The sequence below is a fragment of the Diabrotica virgifera genome, chromosome 10, assembly GCF_917563875.1.
Source record: "Diabrotica virgifera virgifera chromosome 10, PGI_DIABVI_V3a".
In the NCBI taxonomy this organism is placed as follows: Eukaryota; Metazoa; Arthropoda; class Insecta; order Coleoptera; family Chrysomelidae; genus Diabrotica; species Diabrotica virgifera.
Window position 1 is genome coordinate 99,898,635 of NC_065452.1, and position 12,092 is coordinate 99,910,726.

Consider the following 12,092-nt stretch of genomic DNA (forward strand, 5'->3'; position numbering starts at 1 on the left):
TTAAATAAGGAGAGAAGCGAATACATAAGAAGATCATGCAATATAGAAGACATAAATAGATGGGTGACAAAACGGAAACAGGAGTGGATCGAACACATTAGTAGAATGGCAGAGGATAGGATAGTACGAATAGCACGAGATTAGTCACCAAATGGACGAATAAGTATTGGCAGACCAAGAAAAAGAGGGTGCGATAACTTAAACAATTTAGGAGGCTAATATTGAAGAAGAAACAGGCTAGAGCCTACATACAAGAAGGAAGAAGAAGAAGAAGGTTACCATCATTGCTATCCTAATTTAATTCACTGTCGCCCTAAATATAAGGCTTGTATCAATACCATACCAATCTCGCAAGTTATTCAACCACGGAGTCCTTCTTCGGCCTGGACTGCGTTTGCCTCCTATTTTCCCTAGCATAATATTCTGTAGCAACTTATACTTGAGACCTCTCACTACATGTCCGAAATACTCCAACTTTCTCTTCTTGATGCTTTTTATAATCTCCGTACTCTTGCTGAGACGTTCTAGTATTATGAAGTTTCGAATCTTCTCCACCCAAGAAACTTATAAAATTATTCTATAGCACCACATTTCGAAAGCCTCAAGGCGATTTAGATGAATTTTAACCACAGTCCAAGAATCGACACCATAAAGTTAGACCGAGAACACACAGCAGCGAAGTAGAGGGATCCTCAATCCCAAGTATAGGTCAACATAATACATTGAACATCCTTCTAAAAGCGGCTTTGGAATGCTCTATTCAGGATCAAATTTCACCGTGACTCTCTCTGCATTACAATTTAACTGATATCCGAGGTAAACAATTTGATCAACTTGCCCAAGTTTGGTATTATTTGCATATATAGACGGTTTTATATTCTGTTGTTTACTTATTATGAGTATTTTGGTTTTCCATATGTTCAGATCCAGACCTGCTTCCTTACAGCTCTCAGCAACACTATCAAGTAATGTTTGCAGATCTTCTTGAGTAGAAGCTAGGAGTACTGTGTCATCGCAATTATTGATGACTTCACCGTTCACAATTACTTTTTCTTGTTTTTCAGAAAGTACATTTCTGAAAATTCTTTCGGAGTAAACGTTAAAGGCAGGGGCTACAAGAGGCATCCCTACCGTACTTCGCTTTTAATATTAAGAGCCTGTGATTCTAATTCGTCTACTAAAACCGATGTTGCTTGATTCCTATACTAATATTGCAATTATACGAACGTATCTGTTGTCTAAGCCAATGTCTCATAGAACTTCTATCAATATAGATTACTTCACACGGTCAAAGGCCTCTTGGAAGTCAATAAAACAACAGTACTTGTCTACAGACATATCACGACAGCTTTGAGCAAGTATTTTCATCCCAAACAATACCTCTATCGTTAAAAACCCGTTACGAAAACCAAACTGTGTGGCACTTAGGTATTCCTCACATTTAATATACATATACTAAATGTACCATGTACTAAAAATTTTCAATAAATGGCTTAATAAACTGTTGGTTCTATAATTAGTACGTTTTTGCTGTTGTGTTCTTAGGTAGAGCTGCCTGTTTAGGTAGAGCTATGAACAATGAAATGGATCAACCATAAGGTAGGTGTCCGCTGGTATAAATGGTATTGAAAAACGAAGTTATAGTCTCTAAAACATTGCATCATTTATAAGCTTGTATATTTCATTTGGAATATCATTACGACCTGTCGCTCTACCAATTTTTGATGATTTTATGACTTGTATGACTTATCCGAGGCGAACAACTCCTATCGCCTTCGAATAGGTTCGTAATGTAATTTTCCCATTCTTTAAGTTTTTCCTCTACTTCAAATATTACTTTACCATATTCATCATGTAGCAGTGCAGTTTGTCTCTTATTGAAGATACCAGCCACTTCTTTCACTTTTTTTATATATTATGTTAAACTTGTCGTACCTACATATGTTCGAGTTCTTCAATTTCGTGATAATGTAAAGGCGGAGATACATATCCGCGCCGCGAACTCCGCGCCGTGTGAGCGCCGCGCGTTCGTGGCGCGGTTAATGTTCGTTAAAATTTTTCATTTTGACGAACCTTCCGCGATCCAGAGGAAACTTACGAACATTTAGTAATTGTAGATAATTAGTATTAAATGTGGGTGCCTACATTGGATCCATTTTTCTCCGATCAGATCAGATCCGATATCGGCCGACGTCGGCAGTAGCTTCTCCTATTCTCATCGAGAAGTGTTTGGTTTCATTCCGATTGGTTGCAAGTTGAGTTGCAAGTTGGTTGCAAGTTGGTTGCAAGTTGGGGGTTGCAAGTTAACATGTTTAAATATATTCAATGTCATCATCTCATTTTCCACGGTAAACATCAATAAGTTTGATATTTCCTTCCGACCACTCCATTACTAACAAATATTCAACTCAGGCGCCCTAAAACCAATAAACCACTCGCAAACCCGTCCAAATACGTATTGCGAACCATCAAAGCATTTGTTGAAAAGCCGACAGAAGTTAGATCGTGGTGCGCCGTGTGCGAGCCGTTTGTGTGCCACTTGAAAACACGTACTAATCTAACAAATATGCTGCGCGCGAACGGCTCGCACACCGAGCAGAGCGCATATGTATACCCGCCTTTAGGCTATAATAGTTGACTATTTGTTTCTCGTATTTTACGTCGAATTTCTTTTTGTATATTTTTATAAAGTGTTTCGTTGTTTTTTGCTAGTCCTTAGAGCACTTGTTTATAAAAGGAACCGAATAAAACGTTAGTATTAATTTGTACTTTGATTTAGTAGGTTCTATTTGACTATAAATTATAAAATATTCTTTTTGTAGTTGTAAATACGTTCATGTTGAAGAGGAACCACATTCACCATTAAAAAGGAAGATATCGTCTAATTTTGTGGCTGGTGTTCCTTAAACATCAAGATTGATCTCAAGAAAAGCCCCTGTGACTGTTCTGAAACGGCTCCCTTTGTTTTGAGACGCATTATCCCCATACAGGTATAGAGGTTGCCGAGAAATAATTTACTAAGTAAAATTGATTATCCATTTCAAAAATAACATAATTAATATGAATGTAATGTAGGATCAGTTTCATTGGTGCTGACGTCACAAATTATAAACATATTTAAACCTATAAATGCAACTATATCTTGTTTAAGTTCTTATTACTGATCATTACAATCATGTGAGACTAATGCTGGTTTAAAATTAACTTCTTACATAATTTTATTATGATTTGTAGTATTTAATTTTATTTAAATTAAATATACTATATGACGTCAGTATCAATAAAATAATGTCACATAATATACAGCGAGGAATAAAATTTTGGAATAAATTAATGTCTTCAAGAATAGGTGAATTGAAAAACAAATCCCGAAACAAGTCGATTTTTTTAAATCATGATTTTTTGGCATATAGGTCTGGATCCCGCGTACCAAAAAAAGTAGATTCATAGCAAGCTGAAAATTTGTTAATAGCTTAACGGTGTCTAGTCGGACAAACCTTGATGTACGGGAACACTGGAACAAGGCAAATTTTAATTGTGGAACAGGTTAAAAATTTGGAACGTCAGGCTACGAAAAGTCCAATATATTTTGTCGGACAGAACTTCCAATTGATTTGTTACCGTTTCATTAAACTCTCATGCAAAAATCAGACTGCTATTTATCACCAACATAATTCCTGTCATTTGACATGTTCTACGTGTCGGACTTATTAAAATGCCCAGTTGATGATAAATACCAGTCTGATTTTTGCATAAGAGTATAATGAAAGGGTAACAAATCAATTGGAAGTTCTGTCCGACAAAATACATGGGACGTTTTTGTAGTCTGACGTTCCCAATTTTTAACCTGTTCCACAATTAAAACTTCCCCTGTTCCAATTTTCCCATACATAAAAGTTTGTCCGACTAGACACCGTTAAGCTATTAACAAATTTTCAGCTTGCTATTAATCAGAGTCCAAATTAAAAGATGTGATACACCTACTATATGAGAAAAATTTACCACTGGATATCATAAAACTGATAGAAAACATATATGTAAGAAATAAAATAGAAATGAAAGTCAATGGAATAATAACAGAACCCATAGAAACAAACACAGGAATCAGGCAAGGAGATTCACTAAGTCCTCTACTGTTTAACATAATATTGGATGCAATAATAAAACAAGTGAAGAAAAAAAGAGGGTACAAAATGGGCAATAGAGAGATAAAAATACTCTGTTACGCTGATGACACTGTGTTAATAGCAGAGTGCGAAGACGACCTACAAAGATTATTGCACGAGTTCAAAATTAACGCAAAAGAAATGAATATGAAAATATCAGCCCAAAAAACAAAAAGGTTAGTAATTGCCAAAGAACCAATAAGATGCAAATTGGAATTAGACAATCAAATTATACAACAAGTAATGACTTTCAAATATCTGGGAATTATTCTATCAGCCGACAACAATATCAAAGAAGAGGTAAAAGACCAAATAATTAAAGCCAGTAGAACGGCCGGATGCCTAAACGACACAATTTGGAAAAACAAACACCTAAGATTGGAAACAAAGGCCCGAATATATAAGTCAGTTATTAGGCCAGTTATGACTTACACGGTCGAAACAAGACCAGATACAAGCAAAACACGAAGACATCTGGAAACCAACGAAATGAAGATCTTAAGAAGGATGGTGGAAAAGGACTACAGGATAGGGTAAGAAGTGAGGAAATCAGACGCATGTGTGGGGTAGACAATATAAATACCTGGGTAAAGAACAGAAAAGAAGAGTGGAATGAGCACATAATGAGCACGTAAGAATAGCCAGGGACAAGTCACCGTTAGGCAGGAGAAGTATAGGACGCCCAAGGAAAAGATGGAATGACAACTTAGGGGCAGACATAGGCGTAACCAGGGGGGGTTTTGGGGGTTATAACCCCTCCCATTGGGATGTACTTTGAGCTCTATATGCTTAACACCATACCCCTCGGAGACCTTCCAGTAGTTGTAACCCCCCCTTTCCAGTAGTTGTAACCCCTCCTTAGGATTGTCCTGGTTACGCCTATGGGGGCAGAATGAAAGGCACCGTTGAAGAAAAACAGGCAGTACTGCCTATATAAAAGAAGAAGAAGAAGAAGAAAAAGAAGAAGAAGAAGAAGAGCTATTAATCAACTATTTTTGATACGCGAGATCCAGGCCTAATACTCATATCAACAATATGGACCCAATATAGAGGTCACAGATGGATAAATAAACACTACTACTACCTCGGTACCATAATAAAATTAAAAAATTTTGGGTCATCCTCTATGCAGAATTGTAATAATGTTTATATCACTGAATAGATAATTAAGTAGCCTTTTAAATGAGCTAGATGCTCAGATGCTCAGATGGAAAACCTCACTAGTATGAAATATATGCCAAACAAATGATAATTTAAAAATAAAAATCGACCTATTTAGGGATTTGTCTCCAAAGTTGACTATTCTCCATTTGCCATTTATTCCAATTAATCAATTGGCTACAATTAAAAAACCCAAATTAAAATACAGAGATAATAGAGTGAGAACTAAACCATCATGTATAAATACAATAATAGTCAAAAACATCAAAATGGTCCAACAAAAAGGTAGTCAAAAAATGAATGCATCTAAACTTTGATTCAAAAATAGGAAATCCATTTGACTGTTATAAATTAATGAAGAAAGAAGAGAAATCAAAACTGTCATAAATTAAATAAAAACAATCAATCAATTATTAACGTCCCCCAGTCTCCAAATAATCATTTATTACTCAATACTGTTTTTTAATATGTACCTATACATTTATAATTAAAAAATTGACATGAACGGGTCTCTCCAATTTTAGTCTAGGCGGTATCTGCTCTAAAACACCCCCCATTTGGTTAAATCGTATACTATTTTTGCTTTAATCGATTCGAAGTATTATTGAAAATAATAATTAAACCACGCGGACACGTCAAAAGGTGGTCTAAAATTTTTATTAAACAATTTGTGAAAAAAAAATTGGAAACATTAAATTTTTTTCTCTAATTTTGGTTACTATATCTCGGCATCTATGTATTTTAGAAAAATGTTGTGAATATAATAGAGGTTTTGCAATTTAATTTTCCTATCCTAATTCCGACAGAATTGATTGCAAATTGAAAAAATAATTATTATTATTGCAAAATTAGTAAAAATGTCTTCAATAATTTATTTTTTATTCAATACGAAACGTTAAGAATGGAAGAAAGAAAAAAATTCAAACTAAAAGAACTTTCAAAATTTACACCGAAACTCTTTTTAACATAAAAAACACATTTCACACTAAATCTCAACACAATTAATTTTCAAAATTATGCAGAGCCAACAAAAAAGTTTAGCAGTTTTTAAATACTTGAAATAAACAAATAGAATAACTTTTTTTCAATTGTCAATTAACATTTATTTTCCTTATATCGAAGGTTCAGCGCAAGATGCGTAATCAAAAAAACTTTAAGGTTGGTCAAGTAGTTTCAAAATTATGATCGATCAAAGTTGACCGGCATTTACAACAGTAGTACAAAGGCCGCATATGAAATGCCTCCCGAAAAAGGGTTTCTTACCTGTCGCTACAATGGTCACATACGAATTGCCTCCCAAGCTTTAAATAAATTACATGCTTCTAATCTTTATGTGAAGGTGAGACGTTGCCACATCTTCGTCCCTTTGTAAGTTTTTGGCAAAATTGGTATTTTGTTATTTAATTTATTTTAGTTTCAACCTTTATGTATTAAACATTATTCACACTAGACGGTATTTATAAATTTCAACTAACTTATACATATGCAATTAGTTTTATAACCATTATAATATATTTTATAATAACCATTATTTTTGGTTAGTAATAATTTAACAAAAAATACAAAAACATAATAAGTATTTTATAGATTTATTAAAAATAACATCACAAAAAACTTATTTGGAAAATATTACAAAATGTGTATAAAAATATAAAATTACAAAATAGTTTTCCTAAATTTATATGATACTACTTTGACAAATTATAATCTAATTTATTTTACATTCTCTTAATTCTAAAATTTTTTCATTTAGAAAATTTATTTTTGCTGTACTTTCCGCAACAATTTAATGTAGGTATTTATTTGAAATTGTAAAATTATATCAATAAAATTATTAATGTTAGAATGAGGGCAGTAGAAAGAAGAATCATACTTTGAATGAAAACTTTCGCATGGGTTTGTGGTTCTTTGTAAGGATGAAGAGTGTTCAGCCCAAACTTCATCCCTTTTTCACATCCCTGTGTTTTCACAAATGCTTTGCAGGTTTTTTTAGTACATGTCCACCGTTTTACTGTATCTTTGGCCAACATTTTTTGAAAACCGAATGTAAAACCATCAATTGATAGTAAAGGTTTGCCCTTTTGACCAGGCGCGGATCCAAGGGAGGGTCAATGGGGTCAATTGCCCCCTCCTTGAGACTTCGCCTGGTGTCGCCTTTTTTTAAGAAAGAGATAATTACGATTGAAAATAAATAGTGAGTTTTAAGTCCTGTTGACAAACTGAATAACGGAATGAAACATAAAACAGAATTCCTTCTCCAAAGTACGTGTTCTCGGTCTTACTGTATGGTGCCGAGTCTTGGACTGTGAATAAAATCGATCTACTTGATAAATCGCCTCGAGGCTTTCGAAATATGGTTCTATAAAAGAACTTTAAAAGTATCTTGGGTGAAGAAGATTCGAAACTCCACAATACTAGAACGTCTCAGCAAGACTACTGAGATTATAGAAGACATCAAGAAGAGAAAAGTGGAGTATTTTGGACATGTAATGAGAAGTTTCCAATATAGGCTGCTACAAAATGTTATGCAAGTGAAAATAGAAGGCAAACGCAGTCCAGGACGAAAAAGCACTTTCTTGGTTGATTTAGGGTGGCAGTGAATAAAATTTAGATAGCTATGATAGTAACCAACGTTCTAGAAGGACATGGTATATGAAGAAAAATAAAGTAACAGCCCATACCGAAAAAGAATCCTGAGTACGCGAGTGACGAGAAAATTTTTATTTCATTGCCCCTTGCAAGGTCGCTGGATCCGCCGTTGCTTTTGACTGACTCTTATCGTTGATTCCATTATTTCGGATGTTATGACAAACACAATTTGATCTTGAAATCGACGAACTGACAAGCTTGAAATAGACAAACTGACTGATGCAGGAACTAATAAACTTTCAAGAATTTATACAACATAGCCCATTAGCACAATTTACAAAAGAGAATATAAACAAACAAAAAGATTAAGGTAAAAGTACCTATTCATGGAATCGTTAAGAAGAGATTAGAATCGGAATTGGAATTGCCCAGAGAATATAAACAAACAAAAAGATTAAGGTAAAAGTACCTATTTATGGAATTATAAAATGGACTTATAAAATGGACTATAAAAAATTTGGAAGAGATTATAATCGGAATTGGAATTTCCCAGAAAAGCTGGTTATTAGATCGTTGGGTGTGGTTTGTTCAACAGTAAATGGTTGAGTTCAATTAGTGCGGTCGTAAATATTATTAAATTTATCTGACCTGTCCCATGGTTAAGACCCATCCGGAGCGATAAGCCACCGAGGTAGACAGAGTTGGTCTTTTGCAATTAACACTTACTAGACGGTACTCCCATAAGAAAGCCTGAAATAAATTTTACCTGAAACCGGGCCTTTTATACTATTATCGGTTAATCCAGGATGTTTATAGTGGTAACTAATTGAACTAAACCATTTACTGTTAAACATACCATAAAAACTTTCTTTTCTAAAAAGAAATATGTCGTACTGTGAAATATTTACGTGAAACAAATTTTATGTACACTGCATTAAGAATTAGAAAAATCAAAATAGATAGATACTACCTATTTAAATTATGATTTGGCAACGTTGTGTCATTATACAGAGATTAAGTAGACAAAATATCAGCGTAAATGATTAAAGAAACGGAGGAATTTCGATTGTACCTGGGAGGCATTTCATGTATGAAAATATTTACCTGAAAAAGTGGGAGGCATTTCGATAACGCCGAGTACAAAAGTTTGAAGTCTGCTTTTTTTATCAAATACTTTTGTTGTGCCAAGTACTTTGTAGATATAAATTTTCACCTTTTTTCTTTTGTGCAACCTGGTTAAAACGTTGACTCAAATCTTTAGAAATACAGAAAAATAGTAAAGAGTTTCGAGGGTTTTCGGCACTAAATTGATAAAAACAGATTACTCGGGGGGCGGGGATATTGGGGTTGCTGAATAATAATACGCTATCAGAACCGACGCCCCGTGCACTAGGTGCCCAAAAACCTTCCAAATTCCAGAAGATGACATGCCTTAACAGTGATGTTGTCACCAGATGGTCCGGGGTCAGTTCTGATGGCGTATTCGTATTCAGCTACCCCAAAAACCGCCTATACTAAATTTACAATCAAGATGCAGTAGAAATAAACAAACCAAGATACGTTAAATGCTACTAAGAGCAGTCCCAAATCATAATTTACAATGTATATACATTGTAAATCCCAAAACATGATTTCCAAAGTTTATACATTGTAAATTATGATTCGGGAGTGCTCCTAGTAGCATTTAACGTGTCTTGTTTTGTTTATTTTTACTGCATCTTGATTATAAATTTAGTATAGTTATCTATTTACTTGCATTCAGTTCCGAAAACCTTCGAAACTCCAGAAGTGACGTCCTCAGCAGTGATCGTGGGCACCAGGTGCTCCGGGAGTCGGTTCTGATGTCGTATTCGTGTTCAGCAACCCCAAAAATCCCCACTATAATCTGTTTGCATCAATTTAATGCCGAAAACCCTCGAGACTCTAGAATATGAGGTGCCTTAGCAGTGACACTGGGTACCAGGTGTTCCGGGGGTAGATTCTGATGGCGTATTCGTGTTCAGCGACTCCAAAAATCTCCAAATAATCTAATTGCATTAATTTAGTGCCGATAACCCTCAAATTTCCAAACGACGTGCCTTAGCAGTGACCCTGGACACCAGGTGCCCCGTTGGTCGGTTCTGATGGCGTAGTCGTGTTCTTTCTCTTCAATCCTGAGCCCCCGGAGGGAGTGTAGTAGTCGAGGTGATGTTGTGTATTGTCCGTCTCCAAAGATCTCTCTCTGGTTATTTCTTTTAACTCATGCATAGGTCTTTTGCATATTTCTCTTCCTTGCATATTCCCTTGCCAGATCTTCCTCGTGATCTTCGGCCTTCCACCTTCCCTTATATAATAAGTATTTTCATGTTTTCTGTGTTTGCTCTCATAACATGTCCAAAGTATTTTTAATTGTTGGAGATGGACTTTACTGGAGAGTCGTTGACTAACTTTTAGCTCTCTTAAAATTGAATTATTTGTCCTATGATCGGTCCAAGGAATTCGTAGCATTCGTCTTCAACAGAACATTTCAGTGGCGTCTATCTTTCTTCTTTCTTATTTTCTCATGGTCTAAGATTTTCATCCGTAGGTCAGTATTGGGAATATTAAGCAATTGATTAACCTCATGTTTAACTACCTTGAAATTTGAGTCCTTCCATATTGTGTTCATTTTTGCTGTGGCAACTTTTGCTAGATCACATCTACGTTTTATTTCTTCCTGTAGTGACCCTGTGTTTGTGATTAATGATCCCAGATATAAGTATGAGCTCACAGCCTCAAACCGGTCAATTGTGGTTATGTGTGGATGATTGTTATGTAGTCTATCCACTATCATGATCTTTGTCTTTGACATGTTTAATTGTAGACCAAATATTTGACTTTCGTTTTCAACCAGTCGTATAAGTCAATCAGCTCTGCTTGGCTATTTGCAAGAAGGGATGTGTCGTCTGCGAAACGTAGGTTGTTTATTTATATGACCATTTATTGAGATACCTTTTTCCCATCCTTCAAGTTCTCTTCCCATAGTATGCTCCCCATATATATTGAATAATTGTGGAGATAGTATACATCCCTGTCTGACACCCTCAAGTCGTGTTCAGCGACACCAAAAACCCCGTATTTTAACATTGTTATGTATTTTTAAATTTATTTCATGCACTTTAAAATGCAATTATGCATTTTCACACATTTTTCCATAGTAAATTTTTTTCCTGACATCATCCTGGACACAATGCAAAAAGTTTCAAGTCTCTAGGTGCTGTATTTAAAAATCGATTTATTTTGTGCTAAATGCCTGGGTCTATGACCTTTTGAAGTATCCGCATAGTGAACTCGTCATTTCCAATAATCCATAAAGATAAATTTCCTCTAACTGGCTGTATACCATTAATTACAAAAATTTAAGAAAATCTTCCGTGTAAAAGGTATATTTATTTTAATGTAGCCCTTTATTGGGGTTTTATATAAATATACCTTTTACACAGACGATTTTCTTCAATTTCCAATAATATTTTGAAGCGATTGAAGCCAAAAAAATAGCATATACGGTTTGGAAATCCCTTAACAGATACCGCCAGCTCTATAATATATACTAATTTAATTTTGTAAATACTTGTAGATTCAAAACAGCAAATTAAATTATAAATTAATTCGATGTAATGTAACCAACACTTTTTCTGGTAGACCACATCTGTATAATATGTTACTTTTATTAGTGAAATAAGTGTTTTCGCATTTTAGCCTGTGATAAATGTATTAGATAGGTGTAATAGCATTAAAAATGTGGAATAAGGGTTGTTACTCAAATAATTTTTAACTGCTTTAAAAAACAAAAATGTAATGATTATGTTTTGTTATCTATGTAATGTAAGCTAATGCTATTTTTATTATAGTTTTTAATATCGACTGATTACATATCGCTATTTGCTGGTATAATGCTAAATAAAAATGTTTAAACATTTAATCAAATAAATTTTATAAATAAATATATCTAGTGTTTTATTCCAACCTAGTGTTCAATTCTACGAAAACGTTAAAATGCATTAAAACGAAGGATGGTATAATTACAATGGGAGATTTTAAGCAAAGTTTGGGGAAAAAAAGTAGAAAAATATACAGGAGGATATGGACTGGGCAACAGAAACGAAAGGGTGATAGTTTTATCGAATTTTGCCAAAAACAACAATGTTGTTATAGCCT

At 34.4% G+C, this 12,092-nt stretch overlaps 1 protein-coding gene across 2 annotated transcripts in view; it reads left to right on the plus strand.

Annotated features, from left to right (window-relative positions):
- The window catches only part of LOC114333930 (protein limb expression 1 homolog), a 212,919-nt gene extending 201,039 nt beyond the window's left edge, over positions 1-11,880 (plus strand). Inside the window, exons 5-6 of one of the 2 annotated variants that reach the window (XR_007695672.1) lie at positions 2,823-8,286; positions 8,376-11,880. Coding sequence is in view for 1 of the 2 variants with exons in the window: in XM_050641226.1 (XP_050497183.1) it covers positions 2,823-2,828 (6 nt within the window). In the remaining variant the exon portion in view is untranslated. Of the gene's footprint in view, positions 1-2,822 lie in introns of both variants that reach the window. The other variant, XM_050641226.1, reaches the window with a different exon arrangement.
- Positions 11,881-12,092: the final 212 nt, after the last annotated feature.